This window comes from Octopus bimaculoides, chromosome 5 (assembly GCF_046866305.1).
Source record: "Octopus bimaculoides isolate indiv1 chromosome 5, ASM4686630v1, whole genome shotgun sequence".
NCBI classification, from domain to species: Eukaryota; Metazoa; Mollusca; class Cephalopoda; order Octopoda; family Octopodidae; genus Octopus; species Octopus bimaculoides.
Genome location: NC_142932.1, coordinates 86883044 through 86903291, shown reverse-complemented (window position 1 = coordinate 86903291; position 20248 = coordinate 86883044). Strand labels below are relative to the sequence as shown.

The 20248-nt window shown below is 37.0% G+C and overlaps 1 protein-coding gene across 1 annotated transcript in view; it reads right to left on the bottom strand.

Annotated features, from left to right (window-relative positions):
- Positions 1-5817: 5817 nt before the first annotated feature.
- LOC106879335 (WD repeat-containing protein 89) overlaps positions 5818-20248 on the bottom strand; it is a 32752-nt gene continuing 18321 nt past the window's right edge. The window contains exons 7-14 of the mRNA XM_014928844.3: positions 19238-19301; positions 17787-17918; positions 13891-13977; positions 12662-12706; positions 11448-11524; positions 10180-10288; positions 9053-9133; positions 5818-6641 (exon numbers count right to left, since the gene is read on the bottom strand). Of these exons, the coding sequence (XP_014784330.1) occupies positions 6591-6641; positions 9053-9133; positions 10180-10288; positions 11448-11524; positions 12662-12706; positions 13891-13977; positions 17787-17918; positions 19238-19301 (646 nt within the window). The 3' untranslated portion in view covers positions 5818-6590. The remainder of the gene's footprint in view (positions 6642-9052; positions 9134-10179; positions 10289-11447; positions 11525-12661; positions 12707-13890; positions 13978-17786; positions 17919-19237; positions 19302-20248) is intronic.

Below are 20248 nucleotides of genomic sequence, written 5' to 3'. Positions count from 1 at the left end.
ATGGAGCATACTGGCTTCATTCCTTGCGAGCTTACGTATGTCCTCAGCAGTTACAGCCCATGTTTCACTGCCATGTAGCATGGCTGTTCGTACGCATGCGTCATACAGTCTGCCTTTTACTCTGAGTGAGAGTCCCTTTGTCGCCAGCAGGGGTAAGAGCTCTCTAAACTTTGCCCAGGCTATTCTTATTCTAGCAGCTACACTTTCAGTGCACCCACCCCCACTACTAACTTGGTCGCCCAGATAGCGGAAGCTATCGACTACCTCTCGTTTTTCACCCTGGAATGAGATAGAAGTTGTTTCCTGTTTGTTTACAGTCTTTATTGCACCTGAACATCTGCCACAAACAAAAACTAACTTCCTAGTTAACCTGCCTTTGATGTTGCTGCACCTCTTATGTGTCCATAGCTTGCACCGGGTACATCTTATAGAGTTACTACCTACTCCTTTTCTACATACTGAGCAGGGCCATCTACCTGAAGGGGTTTGTGTTTTATCTACCTTCCTACTTATTAGGATTTTGGTTTTAGCTAGGTTGACTCTAAGGCTCTTCAATTCTAGACCTTGCTTCCACACCTGAAACTTCTCCTCTAGTTCTGATAGTGACTCCGCAATTAGAGCAAGGTCATCAGCATAGAGGAGCTCCCAGGGGCAACCTGTCTTGAACTCCTCTGTGATTGCCTGGAGGACTATGATAAATAAGAGGGGGATGAGGACGGAACCTTGGTGGACCCCTACCTCTACCCGGAATTCATTGCTGTACTCATTTCCAACCCTCACCTTACTGGCAGCATCTCTGTACATGGCTCGCACAGCTCTCACTAACCATTCTTCTATCCCAAGTTTCCTCATTGACCACCAGATAAGGGATCGGGGGACCCTGTCAAAGGCTTTCTCCATGTCAACGAAAGCCAGGTACAGAGGTTTATCCTTAGCTAGGTATTTCTCCTGCAACTGTCTCACTAGAAATAAGGCATCAGTAGTGCTTTTACCTGGCACGAACCCAAGTATCTTGACAGAAAAGTTGAACCTAAGAAGCATCAGTTGTGGTGTGCAAGACAGACGATTGCGCTGGTATGGACATGTGGCGAGAATGGATGAGGATAGCTGCGCGAAAATGTGCCACACCCTAGCGGTTGAGGGAACCCGTGGAAGAGGCAGGTCTAAGAAGACCTGGGATGAGGTGGTGAAGCATGACCTCCGAACATTAGGCCTCACCGAGAGAGAGACAGAGATAGGAGCGAGAGAGAGAGAGATAGGAGTAAGAGAGAGAGAGATAGGAGCGAGAGAGAGAGAGGGAGGAGTGAGAGAGTGATAGGAGCGAGAGAGAGAGAGAGAGAGAACCTTTGGAAATATGCTGTGTGTGAGAAGGGATGTAGCCAGCCTACTTACGTGTAACATTCCTTCATTGGACACTAAACTCTGCTTGCGAAGACCTGTTGAGGCAAGTGAAATCGAAATCAAACTAAATTTGTAGGAACACTAAACTCGGCTTGCGAAGACCTGTTGGGGCAAGCAAAAACGAAATCGTGATGGCACCTGTACCAGTGGAGCACTAAGAGCACCGTCCAAGCATGATCGTTGCCAGAGCAGCTGTCTGGCTTCCGTGCCGGTGGCACGTAAATAGCACCAGTGTGAGCGTTACCAACGTCACCTTCCTGGCACTTGTGCCAGTGGCACGTGAAAAACTTTCGAGCGTGATCGTTGCCAGTGCCGATGGACTGGCTCCTGTGCAGGTGGCACGTAAAATACACTATTTCGAGCATGGCCATTGCAAATACCGCCTGACTGGCCTTCGTGCCGGTGGCATGTAAAAGCCCCCACTACACTCTCAGAGTGGTTGGCGTTAGGAAGGGCATCCAAATAAAGAAACTCTGCCAAATCAGATTGGAGCCTGGTGTAGCCACCTGGTCCACCAGTCCTCAGTCAAATCGTCCAACCCATGCTAGCATGGAAAGCAGATGTTAAACGACGATGATGATGATGAATTCAAATTGGAATGTGTGTTGTTTGGCCTGAACTGACAGACCACAAGCCATTTAGTTACTTATTATCCAGAAATCAATACCAACTGTTCAGTTTTTCAAAGTCACACATGAACCATAGATACACTTTTGAGAAAATATTTAGTGGTTTACTGCAAGATATATAAATGGATTTGCGATTGTCAAATAGTTATGAGCTCCCATCTAGTCAAGAAATCATTGCAAAAGAATCATGAAGCTATAGATTGGCTACAATATATTTCACTATGGCCACTATAATTACAATATATTTCGAAATCAAATATTTTATTTATCTGTCTGTTTGTGTATCACTTTATATATATATATATATACATACATACTAGCTTTTAAGCAACTGACCCTGAATGGGAAGATCTACAAACAGATCTCTGACTTGTTTTGGAGAATTTGTTGCAATTGCTTCTTCCAGAGTCATATCTCAATGATGATCATATTCGTCACAAAAAAATCATGTAAAAAGATTGCCAAAAACAATTGCAGTAATGAAAACATTGGAATCCAAAATTTCAGGATTGTGGGTCTGGATTTAGCCTGGAATGTTTTCAATTTACTCACAGCCTGATTCCAAAATGGTATGGGCTACTGCCTCCAGGAGTAAAAGTGTGACACACTGACATTCACATTTATTATACTAGACTATATTAAGGCAACAAGCTGGCAGTATCATTAGCACCCCAGGTGAAATGCTTAGCGATATTTTGTCTGCTGTTAGGTTTGAGCTCGAATTCCGCCAAGATCAACTTTGCTTTTCATCCTTTCAGATTCCATAAAATTAGTACTAGTTATGTACTAGGTTGATGTACTCAACTTAATCCTATCCCCCAAAATTTGAGGCCTTGTGCTTCCAGTAGAAAGGATTTATTAAAGTTGAAAAGTGTGACACACTGACATTCACATTTATTATATTAGATATGTTTAATTTTGGGGAAACTTTATTTCAATTAAAGTGTATTTCATAAGTGTGTGTGTGTGTATATATCTACTACATATGTGGAAAATCGGTATGCGTTTGTTTGTGGCGTTGTTATCTAACTCCTCCTACATCATTTTATTGATTTTGATGAAACTTGACACGTGAATAGAATTCATGTCTGGAAACCTCGTGACATACATAGATTGTTGAAAAAAATCGACAATACGCCCCTGGAAGGGATCTTTATATTTACCTCATATAACTAATCTTTTTTTGAACACCCAAGGGAAATAACCCATAGCATACGCACTATATTTTTTAAACATTCAAGGGAAATAACCCATAGCATCTGCACTTACAGTTGTTAGTTTTTAGCGAAGCGATTAATATTTGATTCTCACGATCACCAGACCTAATTCTGCATTTCACTACTCAGTTTTCAACTGCTAAACCTTATTATTGCACTTTCTTGATGCATGTACACTTTCAATGCCCATAACTCCTATAATTCTGCATTTTTGCAGTTAAAATTTTTCGATGACAATGCATAAATTTTTGATTCCAGAATGTATTTAATAAGTGTGTCCCAATACAATGAACTCGTACTTTGAATACTTATAATTCTTAAAAAATGAAACCAAACTTCTACCCCACATTCAGCTGGGACACCCCATATCACTTATACTTATTTTACAAATCATATTTATTGCTTATTTACAGTTCATACAACATTTTCATGAAATTAATTGAGCCATCGAATTTAGAAATATTTTACAGGTTTCATTGTTTATGTTCGATTACTTTGAATATTGATTTTTTTGTGTGTCCAATTTGTAATTTTTGCAGACAATATCACTTTTATACTTTATTTGATACATGAGTAAAACTCATATCTGGAAACCTCATGACATACTTACTTAGATTGTTGAAAAAAATCTATAGTAAGTATGCAATGGATCCATCTATCTACTACATATTACTAATATTTCATTTAAACTCAAGGGAAATAACCCATACCACCTGCACTTTTTAGCGAAGTGATCAATATTTGATTCTCATGATCAGCCAACCTAATTCTGCATTACACTACTCATTACTATTGCACTTCCTTGATTTGAATTTTAAACCTTAAAGACTTCATTCATACATACTTTTTTGAATGCCCATTACTCCGAAATTCTGCATTTTTACAGTTACACTTTTTCCATGACAGTAGATAAATTTTTTATTCCACAACGTATTTGTAGTGGCTTCATGCAAGCATAGCATGGATTCAATTCTTGATTGCCAAATTTCACTTAACACTTCAACACTTTTCTCATGGTAAAGCAATAGTTTTTCTGTAAATGACAGTAATTATACATTTCCCAGATTCCTTCTCTAAGCAGAATAATGTCTTTGCCACTTGACCCGTCTAGGCCACCAGGGGCTGGAATGGAGATAAATCTCCAACAAAATCATTTGTTCTCAACAATATGTCTAGCCCTTCTGGCTGCTTATCGATAATTATAAAAACAAGAACTCCGTAAGCTAAAGGTAGTTACTGAGAGCGACCATCAGTGAGTATGAATGTTATTATTGCACTTTCTTCATTTCATTCTTAAACATTAAACACTTCATTCATATATTTATTTACATATGCACTACATTTATATATTAACTTTAATAAATTAGCCTTCATAAAGTTCACCTTTAAAATGCCATGACAAGTCAGAGTACTTTCTCACCAACCTCCAAAAATCTCTCCCTCCTCCAGCTGACAGTTTTTTGTACTTTTTCGTGACGGAAAATACACCTTTTGTGGCAGTTATAACGAAATTACTTTCTTATATCAGAGTAATAAGGTGCTTCAATAGAACATCTTTACCCCCGGGGATTACCGAGTACTCCAGCTAGTATATATATATATATATATATATATATATATATATATATATATGTGTGTGTGTGTGTGTGTGTATTAAAGAAAGCAAAAAATAAAACAAAAATAAAAGTTTGTAATACTAACTTCAGGAAACCTGCCAGTCACCTATTCACTTACTGATCTGGTGGACACACTAGTCAAATTGATTACACCCTTGCCAGGAAATGGGAAAGATGGCTACTTATAAATGCCAAAACCTTCCCAGGTGAAGAATGCACCCCCCACAACATAGATTAGTAGTTAGTGACTTCAGGATCAGTGCTAAATGGATACCCAGAAAATGACCAGCATGGAGAAGGGTCTGGAAGCTTGGACAGAGATTTAGAGACATATTACTTGGAGCTTTTGACAAAACAAAAGGGGATATAGCATCACATGATGTGGAAGACAACTGGAGCTTTCCACAGGACAACCTGTTGAGGGTTACGGACCAGACCTGTGGATGGTGCAAAGTCCCCTCTCGACCAAAGATAAGGCGGTGATGGAACAATGTAGTTGACAAGGCCATTAGGGGAAAGAAAGAGGCATGGAAGGACTGGAAGAATGGTGGTGGCAGGAAATTGTATCAGATTGCCAAAAGGGAAGCCAGGAGACAGGTTTACTTAGCCAGAGGAGAAGCAGACGAGAAAAAATTTGACAATGTTCTACGTCGTGAGAACCAAAGACTTGAAGTGTTTTGTGTTGCAAGACAGTGTGTGACGGAGAATCGTGATGTCATAAGAGAGGAATGTGTCCACATGAGATGGCTCTCTTGCTGTCCCTAGTTGTACTTCTATTTCATGTTTGCTGTTATTACCAGTTGTTATGTATTTAAAAGATACACAATATATGTCTGACTATCTCAACACAAACTTGGTAAATGTTTGCATAATAATGTGACCTTATTTTGGAACAATAAATCCCAAATATTAGATATTTATATCAAGAAAAGACACACATATAAAGCCTTCAAATTGGCAGCAATATATTCCAAAATTTATTCCCTTAACTGTTTTGCTTCTTACAACTGATATATCAGTCCACAATGTCATCAAAGAAATAGATTATGTTAAAAATATACATATATAAATTAGTTTTACAAAGAATAATTTTGGATTAATTATCATGCAGAAAAGAAGAAGCAATCAAATTTCTTTGTTCTTTAATCATTAAAGACATGAGTGAGCCATTTCTAATTAATAGCCCAAACAATCATAGTTTTCTTCTTTACACATTTTCAAATCATTTTTGTGAGGTTGCATTAGTGCAGCAGACCTCACTTGAAGACTTCTCAAACAGTTTAAGCCATGCTAATCAAATGAGCAGGAATTATAATCTGATCTTCCCCAAAGTTATTTAAAGATAGGATCTACTTTTGGTGTAAAAAAAGGAACAAAGCATCATCAGTTGCAAGACTTGTGAAGCAATTTTCACTTTTGGCCTTTGAAAATGTAGAGACTTTTGCCATTTGAAAGTTCATAAAGTGACAAAGAAATTAATTGAGAAACTGTTCAGAACACTTAGGAAACTTCTGGTTCTAAAGATTAAAAACAATTTCTTAAAATCATTATTTGCACTTGTTATTTGAAAGTTGAGTTTCTGGACACAGTTTCATAAACTTTATATTTTCATTCCTTATTAAACAGTAGTTCAAATCAAGAACATACAGCTGAATGTTGCAGAATCTTCAAGCTATTTTCAAGTTGTTTTGTAGGCGCAACAGCAGAAGCACTTTCACTGGTCAGCTTTAATATGGGGCAAAGTTTTTAGGTTTATGTGTTTTTATCTTGAGTTTGTTCTGGAAAGAAAATATATAATTTAAGACATCACATTTATTATTAACAGCTACCCCATCCCAATTATTAAAAATTAACCTATTTATTAACAAATATCACATACATTATTAAAAATATAGTACTTATTATCAAAAATCAATCAATGCATTGTTGAAATTTATCCCACTTATTAAGAGCTCATCAACTAAGATATAAAAAAAAACTATATTTTAAAAAATAATAAGGATAAATGAAAGGAACGAAACCATGACAAACGAATGAAAGATGTTTTGAATAAGTGGTAAGATTTTAAATGGGTGATGACATTTCAATGAATAATATTTCAAATGAGTGATGACAAACATATCACTAATTGGTTCTCTTCTACTGTTGGGAATCTCAGTAATATTGTTTTCAAGCCTTTCTTTTACTACAATCTCTGTTTACATCAACAACAACAAAACCCCTCTATGTTTATATATAGATAAAAAGTTCCACAATTACTAATTTTATCTCATTTTGATCTCACACACACATGGACATGCACGCATGCATGTGTGTGCCTAAGCATGCATGCGCATGAATAACACTGTTAAATCTACATCCCAAAGATCCTATTCAGAACCAGAAAATATTTCAGCTCTCATTCTAATATTATAGTGAATATAAAGTGAAGGTTATTGTACTTGATATAGTGAGGAACAGTGAATGGCTGAAAAGGGATGATGAAACCTTGTTGGAGATGTGATGTGTGGGTGTGAGGCAGATACCTGTTTGCTTACATGGCAAGTCAGACCTGAACAACTCTACAATTTGGATCATGGTGATGATCCTGAAATGGACTAAGATCAAATACTAGTCAGTCAATCCAGTAGATGGGGACCTCCTGGAAGGTGGGGGTACTTAAAGCCATTGAGAGAAATGCCCCAAAGTCTTCAACTAATTGTACTTGCACAAGCAAGCTGTTTCTGAGTTTCTAAGATGATGAGAAAAAGAAAGTGATACCTAAAATGACTAATTCTGATGTAGTCAGGGGAGATAACTTCAGTATTTAAATTAATTATAAAAGAATAAATGGAGACTGAGTTTTTTTAGTAATACGGTGACAATTGTGGACATGTTTCAGTGTTATTAAATATCAGCAAAAGCTTAGTTTAACTATTATGTAAGATCTTTCAATGATAACAAAGAGGTATATGGGATTTTAATGAATGAACACTAAATAGCATGAGAAGATTTTCTTCACCCAATTATTCTGTACCAGGGTACATATATCATCATCATCATTATTCATTACCATTCAACATCCAGCTTCCATGATGGCATGGATTAGAGGGTTTAACAGGATCTGAAGAGTTGGAGGATTGCATCATGCTCTAATGTCTACCTGAGGTTCCATGAGCTGCATGGTGACCTCAATAGTATTGGTGAGATGAAAAAAAAAAAAGCACACAATACACACTGTAAAGTCGATGGTGTTATAAAGGGCATCTAACCATAGACACCATGCCAAAACAGATATTAGAGCATGATACAGTACTTGGATCATCAGGTCCTGTCAAAAACCATCCAACCCATGCAAACATGGAACATGGAAATAAGCAATGATGAAACTGTATCAACAGCCCTTTTTTTATCTGTCATAAACATTCTGAAAATCTGTACCTGAAAAGTTCTTCTCCAAGGTACTGGTCCGGAGAAGGTTATTTTGTGGAAGGCAAGCAGTTGTTCATGAGGCATGTCTCCTCTCTTCGTGCCACTGTTGCTGTCCAAAGGAAGGGTAATGCTGACATACCTTATCACAGGTGTTAATGTGTACAACACAGAAAGCTGGAACAGATGCTACAAGTTTTATGATCTGATGCTCTCATGGTTCCACAAATCCACTGACCTGGACAGACACTTTGTTTTTACTCATCTCCATAAGGATGAAGCATTAACCTCAGGAAGGTTTGAACTCAAACAACCAGAACAAATACCAGAAAGCACTCTAATGCCCTACCAGCTCTGCCAATTGGCTATCACTGTCATCCTACATGCTGCAATGGATTGGATGGTTTGACAAGATCCATAAAACAACTGCATCACACTACAATGTCAGTATTGATATGGTTTTTACAGCTGGATACTCTTCCTAACACCAACCACTTTACAGAGTGTATAAGTGCCCTTTTCCATGGTGCCAACATTAGTGATATCACCATGCAGCTTGCAAGTCTAAGAGCCTCATTGACTGAGTGGGGCTAAAAATGAGAGATTAAAGTATGAGAGAAGAGGCTAAAACAGAATTGGTTTCCTACTGGAGAGGAACTGAATGGCTGCTCACATTATAAGAGAAAGGGAGGACATAACTGTGGTGGAGCTGAAAGAGATAAAAATAATGGTCTCGCACACACACACATGCACAAACATTTATATTACTTAAAAACGTTACCACTTCTTTATTTTCTGCTGCTGTAGCTGTTGACCATAAACAAACCATGGAATCTTCCCCTCCAGTAACTAAACTGCTTGTCTGAAATTGAAATGTTAAAAAAAATATTTTAAAAAATGCATTCCAGAAAATCTTGGTTGTATCATTACAAAATAAACATATTTCTAAAACTAATGTTGATGGTAAAAGTTATTTCTGACTAATATAACATTTTGGAATAACTTAATTTTTACTTTTGTGTTTAACATATAAGTTGTGAGATGACAGTCAATGTTTGTTGAGTGTCAGTCTTGAGTGAAGACAAATTACCATTACAATGACAATTCTATTGTTAACTTCATCTTTATAGAATGGATTTATTTTATGTACTTGGGATTGTCACCCTTTTTAAATTTGCTTTCCCCAGCTGAGGGAACCTTTATATGGTCGTGCGATCTGCTAAAAATAGCAGCCAAATTTCCTCCTAATCCCCAAACCTACCATTATGAAAAAAAAAGAAAGATTGATTTAATAATGTGATTCTACATATATTATGAGCTGATATTGAATTAACGTTTTGAGCCCACAAGTATCATTAGCTGGCATGGTGTTGTTTGATTTAATTCCTGGAAGACATAAAAGTGGGTAGCAATATGGTTTGGATTTATGGCTGAAAATTACAATGTTTCTCCTACTTAGTGAGCCCATAAAGGAAAAACCACATGGCTGCCTGATTTTGCATCTACCAGGAGTATAGTTAAAAGAAACCTAGCCCACTAAAGCTTACTGTAGGTTCAAACAATTAAATAACAATGTTTGCAGAAAGGTAAAGATATTGGTGCAACGAGTCTGTAAAATATTAGTGCAGCATATACCATAACACTGTGCCACTACAATGTACCCTTGGCTTCTGTTTATATATAAAAATAGAAAACAAAAAATAAATGTTATTTCATCCATACATATCTACAACTGACACAAGCAGTTACAATTCCTACAATTGTCTGCATTTGCAGATCTAACCAGCATTCAAAATATTCATGAGTTTCATGTAGAAATAATTTCTGACGCTGCACAAATTTTTAAACTAATACAAAACAATAAGTAAATAAAATAGAAAGTTTCTAAAAAAATAGAAAAAAACTCACCAATTTATCCCAATGAAGACAACGAACTATTCCAGTGTGACCGCCATTCAGAGAACTAATTATTTCTACATCTTTCTCTTTTGAGAATTCTAAAATGCTCAGGTTGCCACTAGTTTAAACAAAAATAAAACAGATAATGATAATAATAACAACAATAATAATAATAATGGTTTCAAATTTTGGCACAAGGCCAGCAAGGTATTTTAAGGGAAGTCATTTACATCAACCCCAGTACTCGACTGGTCCATAATTTATCGACCCTGAAAGGATGAAAGGCAACGTCAATCTTGGCAGAATTTGAACTCTGAATGTAAAGACAGACAAAATGCCACTAAGCATGTTGCCCGGCATGCTAACTATTCTGCCAGCTTACCACCTTAATAATAATGGTTTCAAATTCTGCCACAAGGGCAGCAATATTGGAGGAGGGGATGTGTCGCTTACATCAACCCCAGTGTTCAACTGGTGAGATAATACATTTGTGAGCAGCGAGCTGGCAGAATTGTTAGCACACCAGGCGAAATGCTTAGCGGTGTTTCGTCTGCTGCTACGTTCTGAGTTCAAATTCAGCCGAGGTTGACTTTGCTTTTCATCCTTTCGGGGTCAATTAAATAAGTACCAGTTACGCACTGGGGGGGGGGGGGTCAATGTAATCAACTTAATCACTTTGTCTGTCCTTGTTTGTCCCCTCTATGTTTAACCGTTTGTGGGCAATAATGAAATAAATACATTTGTGGGCCAGGAGGTGAAGCGTGTTGGTAAATGATTTTGTTTCAATCAGCCTGGTCTAACTGATCACAGCACTACCAGCAATAGATTACTTCAGTAAACAAAAAAAAAAAAAAAGAAAAAGAAAAAAAATATCCAACCAGCCTATATCAACATGAAAATATAAATACTAACTCTTTTGATACCAACCCACCTGAAACTACCCCTTACTCTATGATGCAAACTTCAGCCCACAAGACTTTCTGAATGGTGTGCCTAACAAAAAATTACATTGATTTCTTTTAGTAACAAGACCTACATGATGATAAGCCATGTCTCGTGTAGCCTGCTTTCCAAGAAAGGTTACCTATACCTGTTTTAAATTAATCTAAATTTCATGTTCCAAAACACCAGTTATTAAATTTTTTAGTATTTTCGAAATGAACTGAAACAAAAGCAGTGTATTTCATCAAGAATACAGTATCAAAAGGATTAATCAAATGAAAAGCTCATAGATAACTTAAAAACAAATTTTGAAAAAATGAAATAATAGACCTTACTTTTTTTGTCCAGCAAGAACCATCCAGTGGTCAGTTTTTTCACTTCCTATATAATCAACAATATATTCAACTTTGTCCTGCAATGCAAAAACAGATATTTTCACATAATTTCTCTTGTATAGTGTACATGATATTCATGTTATATGTTAGGGTAAAGACCCCCTTCAAGCATGACTGATCATGGGATTGCACCTAGAAAGTTCTGCTCCAAGGCACAAGTCCAGGTAAGGTTGTTTATGAAAGACTAGCAGTTGCCCATGCATACCAGCCTCCCCTCTCCACACCACTAATATTCTCCAAGGGAAAGGCAAAGACCAATACATCTTGGCACCAGAGTCATCACAACTCATTTTCACAGATGAGTGAACTTGAAGCAATGTGAAATAAAATACCTTGCTCAAGAACAAAACACACAGCCCGGTCCAAGAATCAAACTCACTACCTTGTGATTGCAAGCCTGATGCTCTAACCACTAAGTCATGCACCTTCATATTTAATGTTAAATTACATTATATTAACCCTTTAGTGTTCACATTATTCTGTCAAAAGTAATACTTATTTATTCATTTTGTTTTGAATTAATCATGTATTATCTTGTAGCTTTGAGATTTTGATGAGGTAACTTAATTTTTACAATGATATTGTAGGGGTGATATGAGAGGCCATATTAAAATTTGGCCAGATATAGCTGGTTTAAAAGCTAGATTTCTTTATCCTAAATAAATTTAAATAGGTCAATTTATTAACTATGACAACAGTTTGTAATTACATCTGTTCATGTCCTTAAATTGAAAAAAATAGGAATCATTATCACCATCATTATTTAATGCCTATTTTCATGCTGGCATGAATAGGACGGTTTGACAGAAGCTGGCAAGCTAGAGGATTATACCAAACTTCAATATCTGTTATATTATGGTTTCTATGGCTTGATGTCCTTCCTAAAACCAGCAACATTACAGAGTGTACAGGGTTTTTTTTTTTACACTTGTAAGGTCATCAAGTAACTTGCAAGACAATAATTAAATAAATTCTTGTTTGTTAAATATCTAAACAAATGTCATAACATTTGGTGGAGATGGGTATATATTCTGTATATATAAAATGCAACAGATGGTGAATACTAATTGTCACATAAATTACTTCAGCAAGAAAGATCAGCAGATGTAAACAGTTTTATCAAACTTAAGAAGATAAAAATACAATGTACTTACCTTCAGTTTCTCTTTCACATCTGTCATTTGATATAAAAGATCGCCCTACAAAATTGGATAGATAAGACAAAAACAAATTATTGTTTTATGACTTTTGTAGGAAGGGTAGAGAAAAATATATGGAAAAGGAGAGAAAGAGAAGGGGAGAGAGGTATGAAAGTTAATACTCGATATAAATGGGTAATGTCTCCATATATGGTTTAATACATATCCTTAATACTACAAGTATTCAATATTGTATATTTTCATATTTGACACCAGTTAATATATCAATGTCTTCAATACTGTGTTTTAATATCTGACATCAGTTACTATGTTAATGTAAATCTTCAATACTATGTTTGTTTCAGCTAACTGAGATTTGAACTCAATCCTGCCAATATCAACTTTGTCTTTCATCTTTTCTGAGTCAATATATTAAGTACCAGTCCAAGGCAGCAACAGACAAGATGCCTGGGATATCTTTGCATTTTAAGTTCCAGCTCTCTGTGATCTGAGCTCAAATTCTCCACTTTACAGGAGTCCTGTCAATAGCAAAGTTATTGTAGAATGCTAGCACTCTGAGTCCAATATAAAATGATTTTACCTATGAAACTCCACTCAACTCAAAAAATTAAATGTAATGGAACAGTTTTAGAGAGAAAAAACAAGAGATTTAATTGGAGAGTAATTTAATGTATAATACATAATAAATCAAAATCGCTGACAGTACCACCTAGTTGGCACTCGTGCCGGTGGAACATTGAAAGCACCATCCGAGTGTGACCGTTGCCAGGGCTGCTGACTAGCTTCCATGCCGGTGGCATGTAAAAAGCACCATTCAAGCGTGATCGTTGCCAGTGTCACCTTACTGGCACATGTGCCGGTGGCATGTGACAAACAACATTCGAGCATGGTCATTGCCAGTGCCGTCAGACTGGCACCCATGCAGGTGGCACGTAAAAAACACCTTTTGAGCATGGTTGTTGCCAGTACCGCCTGACTGGCCCTCGTGCCGATGGCACATAAAAGCACCCACTACACTCTTGGAGTGGTTGGCATTAGGAAGAGCATCCACCTGTAGAAACTCTGCCAAATCAGATTGGAGCCTGGTGCAGCCTTCTGGCTCACCAGTCCTCAATCAAACCATCCAACCCATGCCAGCATGGAAAGCGGATGTTAAACGATGATGATGATGAAGTTATTTGACAGAAAAATGTAAATCTGAATAGAGGATTTACAATGTTTACCTCTGTGGAATCCCATACATGGAATGTATCTACATGAGTTGTACAATATACTTGGTCATACTTAGGAGAACACCAACCAACAAATGCCTGAAAATGAATAGAAAAAAAACATTAATTTTTGGCTAGATTTAAAAGTTTTAATAGTACATCATTGAAATTAGATTGATCATTCCTAACTTTGTAACCAAGTTGTCGTTTAGAACAAGATCAGCACTGAATAAGCAGACAAAGATTTAAAGGTGTTCCAGTAATGAATACTCTTCCTTCCCTTTTTTCTTTTGCAAACATAATATCTCCATATTTCCATTATTCAACAAAACAGTAAGATGTGATTTAGGAATATTTAGCTGCTGTTTCTTACAAGCCAGGTGACCATATAGAGTGTCCCTTGTTGATTTACTGTTTTTTGGTGGCGTCAACAGAAATGAGATCAAAAATATCAATGAGTGTAGTATTATAAGTGGTGATAATATTAATAGAGAAGTGACTCCAGTTAAAGACTATTGACAGATTTCATTTACAAAGTTCTTCTAATTAGCACAAGAATACACACACACACATGAATGCGTGTCTATGAAAATGTTCACAATCAGTGTTGAGCTACTAACAGTGACGTCACTGTTTGTAGCTGGACTGCAAACTGCTGACAAGGTCTGTGCTTTTGAAATTCTCTAGAATGAAAAACCCCTTACTTGAAAAACAGGTAAGGACCACGTTACCTTTGTAGCTGCCAGCATCTGCCATGGTCGCGTCCGCGTGGACGAGCAGGCTCAACAACACAGCACCGGAGATGGAGCACGGTCAGGCAAGCGCAGAGCAGGACGAGATGGGAATAAGCACAAGAGTGCGGAGGAAGGCAAGGAGCCATCAATCAAGTGCAGGTGATGACATGGCAGCGCTGCGGAGAGCAGACCTGGCTGACCAGTGGTATCAACCAAACCATTGCGACCTGCTCAGTGACAACCAACAGGCTGGCGGCCACATCTACACAGACGGACCTGCAGGACAACACCACGCTGGTCACCGACAATGTGTAGACAAGGGAGCCGGAAATCGCTGTGGAAGGAAGGACAACGATGGCGCATGCAGGTGGCAGCATCCACCAGGCAGAGTCCATGGCGCTGCAGTGCAACCAAGAGCAGTAACTTGGCCGACCAGCTCATACCCCTTACAGTAGTCCGGACCCACTTGGGGTGCGATGGTCAACTAGAGTATGGCAATTCTGCTGCCGGCTTCCAGCAATTTACCAGAAGGACTGCATTGCAGTATCAACCACACCATCAAGGTCCGGCTTGCAATTGCGTCAGTGGCGTCCACGCAGTTGGGCATGGGCATGGGCATGCTCAACGACACTGCACCCAGAAGGTGGCGGAGACATGCATGGAAGGAAGTTGCACCGGAGAGAGAGCAAGGCTGGGTTAGCACAGAGCAGGATAAGCAGGAGAGTGCAAAGGAAGGCAAACCATCTGCCAACGATGAGTGCATGCAGGCTGCGATGTTTTCGCTGGGTGGCCTCCGCCAACTGCAGTCGTTGTCACAGTCCAGTCTGGTCAGCAACAGCAGTCAGAGAGGTCCATGGAATTAGAGGAAGGTGTGTGTTTGGGTCGGCGCGAACAGGAACAAGAGAGCAGAGGAAGGTGAGCTACTGAGTTTGTGGTGTCGGCCCAGCAACAGCCTCCAGGCTGGCAGCATCACAATATCGACTGCACGCATGGACGGCTGCCAGCAGCAGTTTCTTCCTTATGTAACAGAGATTACATCTCTTCCATGCGGCTCTACCAAAAAGAAATAAGGTCATACAAATCCTGCCTCATACAGCTCACCATCTAACATATGTTAGCATAGAAAAATAGACATCAAAACGAACAAATCTCTCTCTCTCTAAAATAAATGTCCACCGACTAAAAAAGTTTTATCAGACGATTAAAATATTTAAAAAATTTCTTTTTAAATATTTGAAAAGTTTTTTACTTCCTTCATACAAGTATGTCCAAAGTTCATAAGTAAACAGACTTCCACAGGTCAAATTCACATACATCTTGAAAAAGGTCTTTTACTCCCCTCACACAAGTACGTCCAAAAGTTCTTATTAGGCAGACTTCACAGGTCAAATTCAACATTCACATATAGCTATGACCATTTTGGGAGCTCACTACCGCAGTTTATTTACCCTAAAGTGCATCACAGCAATGACCCCTTCATCAGGATAAACAGGAAACACGCAGAGATCAAAATTTTTTTATGAAAAGCTTATATAATTTAAAAGAAAAACCCATCAGCTGACCGGTCCAAATTTTTCTAAAAAGAACTTTTTCTGAACACTTTGAATAGATTTACTGAGGTAATCCCTTTTTGCAACCATAGGCTTTCGCCCACCTTTTTGAAAGTATATAGAAATGAAAGTAGATGTTATAAATTGTTTAGCATTACTAATTTGATCTGTGAAGTCTGCTTATTATGAACTTTTGGACATACTTGTGTGAGGGGAATAAAAGACTTTTTTCAAGATGTATGTGAATTTGACCTGTGGAAGTCTGTTTACTTATAAACTTTGGACGTACTTGTATGAGGGAAGTAAAAGACTTTTTTTTTAAATATTTTTTAAATATTAAAAAAAAATTTTTTTTAATATTTTAATCGTCTCATAAAACTTTTTTAGTCAGTGGACATTTATTTTATTTTATTTTTACCTTTACTCATTTTATATTTAACTATTAGGTTTTTTGGTAGTTTTTGAATTCTTAGCCATTTATATTTAACTTTTTGATGGGCCGTCCTATTTGTATTTTATTTGATTATATACTTTTACCTTCTGTGATTTTATGTATATGTATTATTTTTTATGTTTGGGAACCATGGTGATTTTTATATGTGATTAAATGTTTGAGGGGTGATGTTGTATATAAAGTCGTTGACCCAAATTTAATGTTTGTTCTATAACCAATGCTTCTTTATTTTTATCTTTGTCTCATTTATATTTGAGCACTTCTTTTGCAGTCCTATAAACCCTTTTGTTTCTATATAAAGAGACAAATATTATTTCTTGTTCTATATATATACATATATATATATATATATATATATATATATATATATATATATATATATATATATATATATATATATATATATATATATATATATATATATATCCAGCCAGCTATGTTATCCACCATGTTCCTAAGAGAGTCATGAGGTAGAGTCCTCAGGCAGCTCTTCCATAATATCCTATCAGAGGTATCCATCACAAGACTTCTGGCCCTTAATCTGGATGCTGTATGGGAGGGAGGAGATTATACTTCCTTGAATCAAATACAGGATGTACCAAGGTTCAACACTAAGTAGCCAACATTTGCACAGATCTTTTCAAACATGGACAAAATGCCACAACTACCTTCCTATTGTCTCCTTCAAACATCGACGTTGGCACAATGAAGGGAAGATCTGGTGAAATTATCGAAATGATGGAGCATCGCCATGTTGATGTGTGTGGTGTGCAAGAAGTGAGACAGAAAGAAGCCTTTGCTAGATTCCTCACTGGGAAGAAACAGAGGTTCAAATTCTTTTGGGTAGGCAGAAGTGATGGAGTGGATGATGTGGGCATAATCTTAGCAGAAAAGTGGGTAGATAAGGTAATTGAGGTAGTCAGAGTATGCAATAATACATATAAATATATAAATATATATAATGACACATATACATACAGCAATAGAACGTGCATTAAGTGCTACAAGTGTCAGGTGGACATTAACAAAATACAGAGAAGCAGGCAAGGAACATTTCCTTTTAAATACACATTGCATCACTTACAATGAGTATTCACTTGTTAAAAAAATCTAACATGGTTTCTAAGGAATATATCATGTATTATTGCAAATATTAATATCATTACATACCACAGAAGAAAGTGAATTCATAGTTAATAGTAGGGAATTCTCCTCTGTATCTTCTGCTAAGTCAAATTTGCAAACCAAGCCATCTGTAGAGCCACTTGCCAATAGATTTTCATTGGTTGGATGAAATGATACCTAAAAGGTGACAATATTGACAATTTAATTTAGAATAAGAAATATTGTAGACATCAGAATTTTTATAAATATTGGGTTATCCTATAAATAATGTGGTTTTTTTCAATTGCAATTTCAATTGGAGGTGGACAGGATAAACTACCTGCATCAACTTGCAAAAGCAGGTAGTAATTTTACCTTGTACTTATTCTTAGTGCAAGATCTGAAGAGTGCAGTTCAATTTCAACAGTTATTTTTTCAAAGATATAATGGAAGTGACAAAGGAGCATATTCAGCATATTTTGCTTTATGAGTTCAATAAAGGAAACAACACAACGGAAAGTGTGAGGAATATTAATGCAGTATATGGGGATTGTACAATAAGCGTTAAACCAGTGTCAATGGTGGTTCCAGAAATTCTGAATCAGAAACTGCAGCCTAGAAGATGAGCCTCGTCCTGGAACATCTGTAGAGCCTGACAAGGATGTCCTGCAAACCCTGGTGGAACAAAATCCCAGCGTAACTATTGAGGAACTAGCAGAGAAACTTAGATTTGGTCATTCAACTATTCATCAACACCTGCATGCCATTGGAAAAGTCAGCAAATTGGGTCAATGGGTTCCGCACGAACTTTTTGAGTCTAATCGTGTACAGAGAGTGAATGTGTAGTCTTCTTTGCAGTCACATCTCAAGAATGAACCTTTTTTGGACTGAATAGTGACTGGTGATGAGAAATGGGTTCTCAATAAAAATGCCAAGAACCGAAGACAGTGGGTTGGGAAAAGAGAAACACCCGCACCCCAGGCTAAAGGCCTTCACTCATGTAAGGTATTGTTATCTGTTTGGTGGGATATGAAAAGTTTAATCCACTTTGAACTTTTAAACTCAAACCAAACGCTAACAAAGGGGGATCTTTAGATTAAAAAAAGAACTTTGTTTATCTTAATTTTGAAAAATAAAAGAAGTATAAAAAAACTGCATTATTTATGGGATGACCTAATATAACAGAAGTTCATTAAATAAGAACATTTTCACTCGTTTCTTAAAAAAGAATCTTTCCCACATTATCAAGTTCAAAGCAGAGTAACAGTAATAGAGTGGTTCAACATTGCAAAAAAAAACCCCTGTGATTAGCTGTTAAATAAACCATTAAAAAATAACTAGTGATTAGGTGTTAAATAAACCCTTAGAAACAACCAGTGATTGACCTGCTGGTAAAATATAACCAACAGTGCTTTGTTCAAAAAGTACCTGATATATAGTAAAATAAAGTCTTCAAGTAACAAGTAAAGAAATGTAAAGATAATGTGAAAAGATGAGAAAAATTGATCATTACAAACCTGTGTTATGTCGTCCATGTGAGAATCTGTGAAATCTGTGAGTAATACATTTTTCCTTCTATCCCTGGAAAATATACAAAATGTTTACATTGAATTGTGGAGCAGTTGAAGGTACACTGTCAAAACCTCTAAATCCCCTTAAAAACTTTCTCAACTTTACTGAAGATTTGTGTGTTTCAGAAGCAGATGTGATGAAATGTAAATGCAGGCGGCATGGCTCTGTGATTAAGAAGCTCACTTTGAAACTGCATGGTTTCAGGATCAGTCCCACTGCACAGCACCTTGGACAAGTGTCTTTACTATGGTACCATGCTGACTAATGCCTAGCATGTGAATTTGGTAGACAGAAACCATGTAGAAGCCCATCAAATGTATGTGCGTCTTTGTGTTTGTTTATTTCCCCTGCCTCACCACTTGACAATTGGTGTAGGTTTGTTTACATCCCTGAAGTGAGTGGTTCAGCATAAGAGATTCATAGAATAAGTACCAGATTTTTAAAAAGTAAGAAGTGGGTTTATTTGTTCAACTAAAAACTTTTAATGCAGGACCCCAGCATGGCTGCAGTCCAATGACTGAGACAAGTAAAAGATAGATAATGTACTACACATGCTCAGCCTGGTATCTCAAACAAACCAAGGAAATAGCAACATAAAAATATTACACAACAACCTCCATATTTAGTTAGAAGTAAAAGATATTGAAGAGATTTAAAAGAACAATATTATTTTTTACCATTTCACTTATTTCAGTCACTGGACTACAGCCATGCTGGGGCACTACCCTGAAGGATTTAGTTGAATAAATCTAGCCCAGTACTTATTTTTTCAAGATTGGTCCTTATTGTATCAATCTCTTTTGGCAAACCACTAGATTAGAGATGTAAACAAACCAACACCAGTTATCAAGCAGTGGGGGGACAAACACAGACACACACACATAAATACATGTATATGTTACTGAGACCTTTGGCAATATGCTGTGCTTGAGAAAACTCGTCAAGCCAAGTGAAAT